Genomic DNA, 12,830 nt, shown 5'->3' with positions numbered 1-12,830 from the left:
GGCAAGAACGAGGTTCTAGGGCCTTGCTCTCACACCAAACGACAAACCTCCTCCACTTGAAAAAGTAACTCTTTTTAGTGGAATCCTTCCTAGAGGCAAGCAAGACCCGGGAGACACCCTCAGACAGACCCAACGCAGCGAAGTCTACGCCCTCAACATCCAGGCCGTGAGAGCCAGGGATTGAAGGTTGGGGTGCAGCAACGCTCCGTCGTTCTGCGAAATGAGAGTCGGAAAACACTCCAATCTCCACGGTTCTTCGGAGGACAACTCCAGAAGAAGAGGGAACCAGATCTGACGGGGCCAAAAGGGCGCTATCAGAATCATGGTGCCGCGGTCTTGCTTGAGCTTCAGTAAGGTCTTCCCCACCAAAGGTATGGGAGGATAAGCATACAGGAGGCCGGTCCCCCAATGAAGGAGAAAGGCATCTGACGCTAGCCTGCCGTGTGTCTGAAGCCTGGAACAGAACAGAGGCAGCTTGTGGTTGGTCTGAGAGGCGAAAAGATCCACCGAGGGGGTGCCCCACTCTCGGAAGATCTTGCGTACCACTCTGGAATGGAGCGACCACTCGTGCGGTTGCATGACTCTGCTCAGTCTGTCGGCCAGACTGTTGTTTACGCCTGCCAGGTACGTGGCTTGGAGAAGCATGCCGAACCGACACGCCCAACGCCACATACCGACGGCTTCCTGACACAGGGGGCGAGATCCGGTGCCCCCCTGCTTGTTGACGTAATACATTGCAACCTGATTGTCTGTCCGAATTTGGATAATTTGGCAGGACAGCCGATCTCTGAAAGCCTTCAGTGCGTTCCAGATCGCTCGGAGCTCCAGGAGGTTGATCTGCAGATCCTTTTCCTGGAGGGACCACAGACCCTGGGTGTGAAGCCCATCGACATGGGCTCCCCACCCCAGGCGGGATGCATCCGTCGTCAGCACTTTCGTGGGCTGCGGAATTTGGAATGGACGTCCCAGGGTCAAATTGGTCCGTATGGTCCACCAGAGCAGTGAAGTGCGGCAACTGGTGGAGAGGCGGATGACATCCTCTAGATTCCCGGTGGCTTGGAACCACTGGGAAGCTAGGGTCCATTGAGCAGATCTCATGTGAAGACGAGCCATGGGAGTCACATGAACTGTGGAGGCCATATGACCCAGAAGTCTCAACATCTGCCGAGCTGTGATCTGCTGAGACGCTCTGGTCTGCGAAGCCAGGGCCAAGAGATTGGTGGCCCTCGCTTCGGGAAGGTAGGCCTGAACCGTCTGGGAATTCAGCAGCGCTCCTATGAATTCCAGAGACTGAGTTGGCTGGAGATGGGACTTTGGGTAATTTATCACAAACCCCAGCAGCTCCAGAAGTTGAATAGTGCACTGCATGGACCGGAGGGCTCCTGCCTCCGAGGTGTTCTTGACCAGCCAATCGTCGAGATATGGGAACACGTGCACTCCCAGCTTGCGTAGGTAGGCCGCTACCACCACGAGGCACTTTGTAAACACTCGTGGGGCAGAGGCGAGCCCAAAGGGCAGCACACAATACTGAAAGTGCCGTGCGCCCAGGCGGAATCTGAGATACTGTCTGTGAGCTGGCAGTATCGGGATGTGAGTGTATGCGTCCTTTAAATCCAGGGAACATAGCCAATCGTTTTTCTGAATCATTGGCAGAAGGGTGCCCAAGGAAAGCATCCTGAACTTTTCTTTGACCAGGAATTTGTTCAGGCCTCTCAGGTCTAGGATGGGACGCATCCCCCCTGTTTTCTTTTCCACAAGGAAGTACCTGGAATAGAATCCCTGCCCTTCCTGCCTGGGTGGTACGGGCTCGACCGCATTGGCGCTGAGAAGGGCGGAGAGTTCCTCTGCAAGTACCTGCTTGTGATGGGAGCTGAAAGACTGAGCTCCCGGAGGACAATTTGGAGGCAGGGAGGTCAAATTCAGGGCGTATCCGCACCGCACTATTTGGAGAACCCACTGGTCGGAGGTTATGAGAGGCCACCTTTGGTGAAAGAATTTTAACCTCCCTCCGACCGGCAGGTCGTCCGGTACGGACACTTGTAGGGCGGCTATGTTCCCGTGGATCCAGTCAAAAGCCCGTCCCCGGCTTTTGCTGTGGAGGCGCAGGGGGCTGCTTAGGCGCACGCTGTTGACGGGAACGAGCGCGCTGGGGCTGTCCCTGTGCCTGACGAGGCCTTCGGGCCGGCTGGTTGTACCTACGCTTCGCAAAAGAATAGGGTGCAGCCTGCCGAGCCCGGGAAAAACGCCCGCCCGCGGGGGCGGGTGCTGAAGGCGCCCGGTGGGAGAGCTTGTCGAGAGCGGTTTCCCGCTGATGCAGTTGGTCAACCATCTGCTCGACCTTCTCGCCAAAAATATTATCCCCCCGGCAAGGGACGTCAGCCAGTCTCTGCTGGGTGCGGTTGTCCAGGTCAGAGGCACGCAGCCATGAGAGCCTGCGCATCACTATACCTTGGGCCGCAGCACGAGATGCCACGTCACAGGTGTCAAAAATCCCCCTGGACAGGAACTTTCTGCACGCCTTCAGCTGCCTGACCACCTCCTGATATGGCCTGGACTGCTCCGGCGGGAGCTTATCGACCAGGTCCGCCAGCTGTTGCACATTGGTCCGCATGTGGATGCTCGTATAGAGCAGGTAAGATTGGATGCGGGTCACGAGCATGGAGGATTGGTAGGCCTTCCTCCCAAATGAGTCCAGAGTGCGAGACTCCCGCCCCGGGGGCGCCGAGGCGGTATCCCTCGAACTCCGTGCCCTCTTGAGAGCAGAATCCACGACCGCTGAGTCATGGGGCAACTGGGGCCGCATGAGCTCTGGGTCAGAGTGGATCCTGTACTGGGACTCTGCTTTCTTGGGAATGGTGGGGTTAGTTAGTGGTCGCACCCAGTTCCGAAGCAGCGTCTCCTTCAGGACATTGTGCAGCGGTACCGTGGAGGACTCTCTAGGTGGTGATGGATAGTCGAGGACCTCGAGCATCTCGGCCCTCGGCTCTTCCACAGAGACCACGGGAAAGGGAATGCTTATAGACATATCCCGCACAAAGGAGGCAAAGGAGAGACTCTCAGGAGGTGAGAGCTTCCTCTCCGGTGACGGCGTGGGGTCCGAGGGAAGGCCCGTAGACTCCTCTGAGGAGAAATATCTCGGGTCTTCCTCTTCCCCCCACGAGTCCTCATCCTCGGTATCGGACATTAGCTCATGTAGCTGAGTCCGGTACCGGGCCCGGCTCGACGTCGAGGCACCGAGGCCTCGGTGTCGTCGAGCGGTGGACTCCCGCGCCGGCGGGGACGGAGCTCCCTCCATCGACGTCGACGGGGACTCCACCTGTGTGGCGGTCGAGACCGGCACCGCAAGCGGCGGCGGTGTCGACAGCCCCGGCGCCGGGCTAGAGCTCGCCGGCGCCACAGTCATCGGCGCCGGGGGCGCAAGCACCCCCGACGCCGGCACAGCCTGGCGCATCAGCCCTTCCAGGATCCCCGGAAGGATGGCTCTGAGGCACTCGTCCAGGCCCGCTGCCGGGAAAGGCGGTGGGGCCGGTAAGGGTGTCGGTGCCCGAAGCTGCTGGGGGCCAGGAGACGGCACCGAGGTGCCGGAACCCCGACGCGTCGGTACCTCCACCACCGACGGAGATCTCTCCTCTCTGCGATGACGCTTCGGCGTCGACTCCCCTTCAGGGTGCACCGAGGGCTCCCGGTGACGGCGCTTCTTATCTTTTTTCCGGTGCACGTCACCGGCGCCGGAGGGCATGGAGGAGGAGGAGGTCGATCCCCCTCGGTCTCGAGGTACCGGGTCCGACAGGGTTCGGTCCCGTGGCTCACGAGCTGAGGGAGTGACCGGGGCCGACAGCCCACGCGGCCTCTCAACCCCACTCTCACCGGCGGACCGGCGGGCCGACGGGACCTGTTCTCCTGGGGTCGCTGCCATCGGTGCCGATGTCTCGGGCATCGATACCGGTACCGAAGATCCGGCCTTCGATACCGATGCCGTCGAGGTCGACGTCGAGGGGCCGGCGCAAGTTCCAAAAAGACGGTCCCGCAGAACTTGCCTCGCAACCTGAGTCCGTTTCCGGAGACCGAGACACAGCGCGCACGACTTGAGATTGTGCTCCGGCCCGAGGCACTGGAGGCACCAAGCGTGGGTGTCGGTCTGTGAGATCGGCCGGCCGCAGCGACCACACTTTTTAAATCCACTCGGGACCTTCGAGGACATCGACGGAAAAATCGCGTCGGCGAAGTCAAAGTCGGCAATGGTGGCTAAAATCACACCACGAAAAAACTAGCCAACCGAGCGGCCACTAGGCCGCAATGAGGCGTCCCCGCTGGAAGCGAGGAAAAAGGGGAGCGCGTGCTCCACACGCGCAGTCTTTTTTTTTTTTTTTTTTTTTTGTAAAAGAAAAGATACTAAAGGAAATTAAATTAAATTAACGAAGCGCGATCCGCGTATACGCGATCGCAAGAATCCGGCGGCTGAAGTAGAGAGAGCGGCAAAGCACGACTCTCTCCAGGCGCGGAAAAAAAGGAACTGGCGGGAGCGGTCGCGCACGGGCGGGAAGGCGGCCGCGCATGCGCGGTGGGCGTGGCCTGCGTGCCGACCGTCCCGCGAAGCTTCTTCCGGTTGGTGGGGGCTGCCGCGGACATCAACCCCAGTCGTCAGAACAAGCAGCCTGCTTGTCCTCGGAGAATAACTGTATCTGATATCCTGAAATGACAATGTTAACAAATCTATGTAAGCTACATTGAGCCTGCAAATAGGTGGGGGAATGTGGGATACAAATGCAATAAATAATAATAATAATAATAATAATAACTGAATAGCGCAGAGACCGTGCAGCAGAGAGCAGTGTTACGAGGGCAGTGCAGAGTGGCTGCTAATTATCATTTTCACTATAGGTTATTAAATGTGCCCAGAAGCCGTAGACTATATTTCTTTTGATGAGCCCGGAGGAGGACTCGTCGCTGCGACACTACTGAGAAGGGCCGCTGAGAGTCGAGTGCCTGGCAGTTCGAACACCTTGGCAGTGGAGCATGGCAATTTGGGCGAGGGAAGTGTGATGAGAAGACTAACTTTAACGTAAAGATGCTCTAGTGGAAATTTAGAAGCTGACCTGTGCACAGGATGAAAGGAGCAGAGGGCACTGCTATGGGTTTGATGTTCATGATGTTTATGTTATCATGTTATACTGATGCCTTGGTTAGAGGGAACGGACTACAATAGAAGAGTAGGTTGGTAGTAATATCACAAAGAGAGAGGGGGGAGGGGGAGAATTCTGAGTACACTGTGTGTGGGGGGGTACGGGGGGATTCTACAGAGTACGAAGAGTGGAGGGGGAGGGAGTGGGAAAATGAATGGGGGGGGGGCGGATGGATGAGCGAGCGGATGCCAGGGGGAGACGGGATAGGGATGGAGCAGGGGAGGGAGAGGAGGAGTGGGGGGAGGGAGAGGAGGCGTGGGGGGGGGGAGGGCTGGGGGAGGAAGACATGGGGCAGAACGTTGGGAGGGACAGGAGGGAAGGAGTGGAACTGGTGCTGAGGGGATAAGATGCTGATCAGTTTGGTGTGAGGAATGTGGGAGAGCCATCAATTCAGCAGATGCTTATTTTTATTTAGTTACATTTGTACCCCGCGCTTTCCCACTCATGGCAGGCTCAATGCAGCTTACATATACAGGTACTTATTTGTACCTGGGGCAATGGAGGGTTAAGTGACTTGCCCAGAATCACAAGGAGCTGTGCCTGAAGTGGGAATCGAACTCAGTTCCTCATTTCCCCAGGACCAGAGTCCACCACCCTAACTACTAGACCACTCCTCCACTCATACTAGGTACCCTAAAGGGCGGTCAGCTGGGACGCCGCCTTGGGGAGTGGTGGACAGACTCACTGTCACATTGGTCTGATGGGAATGGCTGAATGACTAGTCTACGTGTGGCCACATTAAATGTAGATGGTATACATTCGCCTGTCAAGAGATCTAAAATTCTTCAATATAGCAAACATATGAGAGTGGATGTGTTATTAATCCAGGAAACTCACCTCTCGTCTTTGGAACATTCCAAGTTAAAACAGGGCTGGGTGGGAGAACCGACATTTGCCTCTTTCAATAGTAGACAACGGGGGGGTGGCTATACTGATTAACAAGGGTCTGGATTCCAACCGACATAAAATTATACAGGATCCGGAGGGAAGGTTTGTTATTTGGGTGGGAGTTTTGCAAGGTAGCAAGGTAGCTTTGTGTTCTGTATATGCGCCCAACGTTTATTCACACACATTCTTCTCCTCCCTGCTAGCAGCATTGGTTCCTGTTAGTGACTATCAATTGGTGGTGGTGGGGACTTTAACATTACAGCAGATCCTCTTGTGGATTGTAACCCCCCAAAGAAAAGGTCCAAGGACTTCGGAAGGGAGTGGGATGTTTGCAAAATGAGCTGGGGTTAGTATACATCTGGAGAGTCCTTCACCCGGACAATAGAGACTAAACTTTTTACTCTCATGTGCATAAGGTCCGGGCAAGATTGGATTATATACTGATATCTCCTTCTCTTTTTTCGCAGACCCGCAAGGTAGATATTGCAGCAGGTGCGGTGTCCGACCATAGTATGGTTTGGGCAGATTTGGGTAGCTTAAAGGGAAGGACGGTGTCAGGTTGGCGAATGAATCCTACATTATACTTAGATCAGGAATTTAAGCCTTTCTTAATTGAGGAGTGGCAGCATTACCTAGAGGATAACAATCCGCAAGATACTGACCCAGTAGTGTATTGGGAGGCAGGGAAAGCAGTAATGAGGGGTAAAATCATAGAATATACAGCGCTCATGAGGGAAAAGCAGGATGAGGAACTTCTTCTCAAGTTAAAAAAATTGCAGGACGTGCAAGCACCAGCCCTGAGAGGAGACCAGGACGCGAGGGATAGATTCAAAGAATTAAAGGACACATTTAATGACATTATTTATTTATGGTATTTGTATCCCACATTATCCCAGCTCTTTGCAGGCTCAATGTGGCTTACAATTCGTCATGGATACTGGAAATAGCAGTGAAGATACATTTGGTTTACACAGAGGGTTTTGTGTTACATGGTGGAGAAATACATGAAGGTGTCAAGCAGAAAGACATTATAAGACAGTCTGGAAGTTTTAAAGATTATACCGTTACACATGTTGATCTTTGTGATATATCTTGTCGAAGAGATAGGTTTTCAATAGTTTGCAGAAATCGGTCAATACATAGACCGTTTTCAGGTTACGTGGCAACGCGTTCCAGAGCTGCGTGCTCGTATAGGAAAAGGTAGATACATGCATTGATTTGTATTTCAGACCCTTGCACTTGGGAGGATGAAGATTAAGGAATGTGCGAGAGGATCCTTTTGCGTTCCTGGGTGGTAGATCTATCAGGTCTGACATGTAGGCTGGGGCGTTACCATGGATGATTTTGCGGACTAGGGTGCAAAGTTTGAACGTGATGCGTTCCTTTAGTGGGAGCCAGTGTAGTTTTTTTGAATCAGAGAGCTCTGAGAGATATCCAATTACACAAACTCAGACTACATAGATGGGGAAACAAGGCGGGGAGACTGTTAGCGAGCTTAGTACGTAATAGGCCGGTGAAAAAGGTGATTTCCCTTATCAAAATGAGATCAGGAAAGATGTGTGAGATGGAGTCAGAAATCCAGGCAGCGTTCGTGGATTTCTATCAAACGCTATATGACGTGGGGAATTGCGACATGGAGAAGCGCACCAATTTCTTTCAAGGACTCCAAATCCCGACACTGGCTCCAGCGCAGCTGGAGGTATTAAATGCGCCTATTCAGGGGGAGGAAATACAGGCTGCCTTCAAGAGACTCAAACTGACGAAGGCGCCTGGACCGGATAGGCTGGGGCCCCAAGTTTTACAAGCTTCTGGGGGCACACATGATAGGCCCATTTAGTGAGTTGGGGCAGGCCTTGCTCTCTCCGGGTCAGGCAGTGGGCGATTTGACTCATGCTACCATAGTAGTGCTGCCAAAGCCAGGGAGAGACAAGGAGCAATTGGGCTCGTACAGACCGATTTCCCTATTAAACCAAGACATCAAGATCTTTGCTAGCATATTGGCCACTAGGTTGGGGCAAGTTCTTCCCTCGTTGGTTGATGGTGATCAGACTGGCTTTGTTCCAGACAGATATGCCTCTACAAATATTTTGAGGGCTCTGAGCGCTATGAAAGCCAAGGGGGGAAAGCCAGGGGATGCAATTATTGTTAACTTAGATGCGGGAAAAAGCCTTTGACAAAATACTTTGGGACCATCTGTTTTGGATCTTACCGCAATTTGGTATATATGGGGAGTTTTTGTCAGGGGTGCATGCTCTGTACAGTAAACCTACAGCCCAGATTTTGATAAATGGAACACTGTCCAATGCATTCGCATTAGAAAGGGGAACGAGACAGGGTTGCCCTTTGTCACCTCTGCTTTTTGTTTTAGCCATTGAACCACTGGCCTGCAAAATTCGTCAGCTGGCAGAGCTTCAGGGGATACAAGTGGGAGAGCAGGAGTACAAGGTCAACCTATTTGCCGATGACATGTTAATTTTCCTGGGTTGCACGTCCAGGGGAATCCCCCTACTTATTGATTTAAATCAGCACTATGGATCTTTTTTGTGACAAGATTAATTTTGAGAAGTCAGAGGCGTTGGCGCTGTCTTCCGACTGTGCTTGCAGGCAGCTTCCGAACTTCCCTGGTCTTGGTCAGCAGGTACATTGAAATATCTGGGAGTGTACTTGCATCTGGATTTCACTGTAATATACAAAAAGAATGTCAGCGAGAAGCTGGAGGCCATTCGAGGCCTATGTGGTAGATGGAAGGAGTATCCCATTTCCTTTCTGGGCAGAGTGGCCCTGGTGAAGATGGTATTATTCCCCAAGGTTTTATATCCACTTCAGATTATGCCTCTATGGATAAAAGGCAGGGATGAGAAAGCATTTAGGGGAGTAATTTCTTCCTTTATTTGGGATAACCGGAGGGCGCGTATTGGCTATAACAAGTTGGCGAGAGACAGGACAGAGGGTGGGGTTAAGCTACTGGATTTGAGATTATATATTGTTGCAGCAGCACTAAGATGGATGCATGAACTGCATATACAGGGTCGAGGGCGTTCGCCCCTGTAGATATGTGGGAGAATGAGGCTGAGCCGTTTTCAATTTTTACAGCCCTTCATAACATAGGACCGCCAGTTAAGCTGTCCCTGCTATTGCGTCCGCTACGCTTAGCCTGGCAGTAGTGGCGGGGGAGGGGGGCGGGAGGAATTTCCCCATTTATAGAGGTGCGGAATAATCCTAGGTTTCTTGCGGGGCAGGGGAGATCGCATCTGCAAACATGGGTACAAATTGGTTGTCGGTACATAGAGCAGTTGATGGAAGTAGGAGGAGGCAGACCCCCGTCCTTTGCAATGTGTCAATCTAAGTGGCAGTTGTCACAGAAGCTGTCCTTTTCTTATTTGAAGCTCGTGTATTACTTGCAATCTTTCAGAGGACCAAGCAATGAATATCCGACATTTACTAAACTTGATAATACCTTTATGCACCTGGCACCGGAGCATAATAGGTTGTCATATTGGTATAAATTGGGATTAGGCTGGCGCACACTACCATTCTTCGCCCAGCTTGCACAGCAATGGAGCTCACTCATAGGGAAGGAGATATCAGAGCAGGAACTCTCCAGATGTTTTTTCTTGGCCTTTAAGATCACCCCCAATGTGGGGCTACACGAAATTCAATTTAAAATACTTCATATTGCCTATGTCACTAGATGTAAGGGAAAGATGTGGGGTCTATGGGAAACAGATGGATGCGAGAAGTGCCAATGGGGCAAAGGCACAATAATTCATCATTTTTTAGCATGCTGGGTGCTGAGGGACTTTTGGACGGGAGTTATTGGAAGGAGTTCTTCAAGTTAAACTAGAATGGTCCTATAGCATATTACTGTTAGGCTCTGATGCTGACCTCGCAGATCAGGGGCTTTCTGCTCAACAATGTGAATTTGTTCTTTTGGCTTTAGTGTTAGCAAAAAGAGTTATCCTGCAACACTGGATTCATAAAGAGCCGCCTCCCTTGGCCAAATGGCAGGCCAGTATGACACAGATGGCGGAGTGGGAACAGGTGGAAATGAACCCATTGAGTAAAAAAGACACCACATACAGAGGCCTATGGAGGCACTGGCAGGCAATGGCCAAATAGGTGGCCATTCTGTAAGCTCTCACAACTGAGGGAGGAAACTTACTACACAGAACCACATAAATGGATTTAACACCAGTTCCAAAGGAGACGTGTGTGTGGGGGGGGGGGGGGGGGGAGAAGGGTAGGGGGTGGATATATTGGAAGGACATAAAAAAAAAAGGGAGAGAAAACCTGCTTAAGTAAAATGTTGATTACTACATATACAAAATACATAGCGTATATTAGCAATGTTAAGGTAACAGATTGGGCTTCATGTTTGTACATATATTATGTATGGTAAGTTTGCTGCCTGCAACTTTTGGCAATTTGTGTTTCTTTTGTTTTTCTCTTTGTATGGTGTGTTTCTCCACTTAATAAAAACATTAAAAAAAAAAAAAAAGAATAGGATGTCATCAGCAAAGACAGCAATGTTGTGCTCGATCCCTCCCACATTCAAGCTGGCAATATCCGGGTTAGCTCAAATTTTATTTGCTAACACTTCCACTAACAGATTGAAAAGCAGTGGGGAGAGGGGGCAACCCTGGTATGTCCTGTGCACAATGGTAAACAACTCTGAATAGCCACCATTAACTCATAACTGGGCTGTAGGGGCATCATGCATCTTTTTGATCCAGATGCAAAATGTTCTCCAAAGCCCATCTTGAGAATGACTGCCCATAAAAATTGCCAATTAACCTGATCAAAGGCCTTCTCCGCATTACTGGCTAGAAAAGCCACCTTCTCTCGGGTCTGTTGCATGTGCCAAATTAAATGCAGCATCCGATGTACATTATCTGCCACTTGATGCCTTAACACAAATCCCGATTGATCTCAGTGGATAAGATGCTGGGTCTCTGCCAGGTTTAACTATCACCAAGATCCTGGCCTCCCTCATAAACAGAGGTAGAGATGCCCCATGAAGCAAACTATTGGCAGCTCTCATGAGAAATGGAGCAACTTCTGCTGAAAATATTTTGTAGAAAGGGATAAACAGGCCATCTAAACTCATACCCTTTCTAAATTTTTGATTGTATTACTTCCTTAACAGTTATAGGGGCCTCTAAACACACTTCCCCCTCATCCAATCAGCTAGAGAGATTAAGTTCAGCAAAGTACTGTCATATAGCCTCCATGTCCATACTGAGCCCAATTGTTTAAAAATTGCGCGACAATGTCTGTGTCAGTATAATAAAGCATATCCCCCCTTGTCCTTAATCTTTTGAATAGTGCGTGATAAGTGCGTTGTTTAAGATGGTACCTGAACGATTGCGCCATTCAAAACCCCTTTGTCTCAGTTTTTTCCACATAAATTCAATCTCCTCTGCCTGTAACTTCTGAAGCTCACTGCAGACCAGTCCTATTTCACCAAGTGTCTTTGAATCTAAATGCACATCATGACAGGACTCCAAGGACTGCAAGCACTCCTGCAACTGGAAGGAACGCAAGTCCCCACTTTGCTTTTTTGTGTTTCCCATTTTATAAAATGCCATCTGACATGACAACTGCTTCAAGCGTGTCCCATAAAACCCCTTCTGGCACATCGGATGTGTCATTATAATCAAGATAACTTTTTATAATCTGCTGTACATCACCACACACAAAAAAAATGTATCTCCCAGGTGACTTTCATTCAGTCTCTAGAACCCTCTTTCTTTTTGAGTTCCCACCTCCTCAAAGGAGACCAGATTAGAGCGTGATCAGATTGCTGAATAGATTCAATTTCGGGCTCCTTTACCCTTCCCCAAAGGTTCCAATGTCACCATAAAATATCAATATTTTTATTAGGATTTATTTACTGCCTTTTTGAAGACTGTGAAATAATGCTTCTAAAAGATATGACTACTTTTAATCTTACCTGGTGGCTCAGCTTTTTGAGATAGGAGATGACACTGTAACTGAGGCCATATTCCATGCTGTCGGCAATGAGGTTAGGGGCTCCCATCATCCTTAAAGCTTTTTTCAAAGGCTGCATGAACAACAGACACCTCACTCAATACTTCTTTTCTTTTACAATATTTAAACTCTCTGAAACTTACATATTTTGTTTAATTTTTCATTCCTAATCAGTATCAAAATAAGTCCCATATGCTGTCACTTCTGATTGCTAGGGATGTGCACTGGCAAAAAGTGTTTTTGTTCATATTTGGAAAATGTATCTTTCTGCCCCAACTTTAATGATTTTGTTTGTTTCACACAATTAAAAAAAAAACCCACCCTTTACAAAAGCAAATTGATTGCATGCACATTAATTCATAGGTTAAAATAATTTAACATACAATTTTTTTTTTTTTGAGACAGCTAATGCATGTGCACTCCTAGTATTAGCCTGTACTGGCTGGTCACAGTGTCTATCACTTTTGCAACAGCCAATAATCTCATGTTGGAAAGGGTGGGGAGAAGGAAAGATAAAGCTCCACAAAGGCACAACTCTATCCTTTCTATATCTCTCCCTACAGAACATGGCTATTGCCACTTAGGGCATCCATTTCCTTCTAAAACCTGTAGCAACATGTTTCTAAGGATTGATTAAATGGGCATGGCTAACATTTGTTTATGATTAGGGTACAAACAGTAGGAAGCCCCCAAAACTCAAGCAATGTTGATTCTGGTGCAGAAGTGACTCAGTGAGTAGACCAATTGTATTGCTTATGTCCATATAGT

The 12,830-nt window shown here is 49.9% G+C and overlaps 1 protein-coding gene across 2 annotated transcripts in view; it reads right to left on the bottom strand.

Annotated features, from left to right (window-relative positions):
• Positions 1-12,830, bottom strand: part of INTS6 (integrator complex subunit 6) — a 242,077-nt gene that overhangs the window by 63,517 nt on the left and 165,730 nt on the right. For both annotated transcript variants that reach the window (XM_030200446.1, XM_030200447.1), the window contains one exon: positions 12,025-12,135. In XM_030200446.1, the coding sequence (XP_030056306.1) occupies positions 12,025-12,135 (111 nt within the window). The remainder of the gene's footprint in view (positions 1-12,024; positions 12,136-12,830) is intronic.

The sequence above is a fragment of the Microcaecilia unicolor genome, chromosome 4 (genome assembly GCF_901765095.1).
Source record: "Microcaecilia unicolor chromosome 4, aMicUni1.1, whole genome shotgun sequence".
Taxonomy (NCBI): Eukaryota; Metazoa; Chordata; class Amphibia; order Gymnophiona; family Siphonopidae; genus Microcaecilia; species Microcaecilia unicolor.
This window is presented reverse-complemented; position numbering and strand designations above follow the sequence as displayed.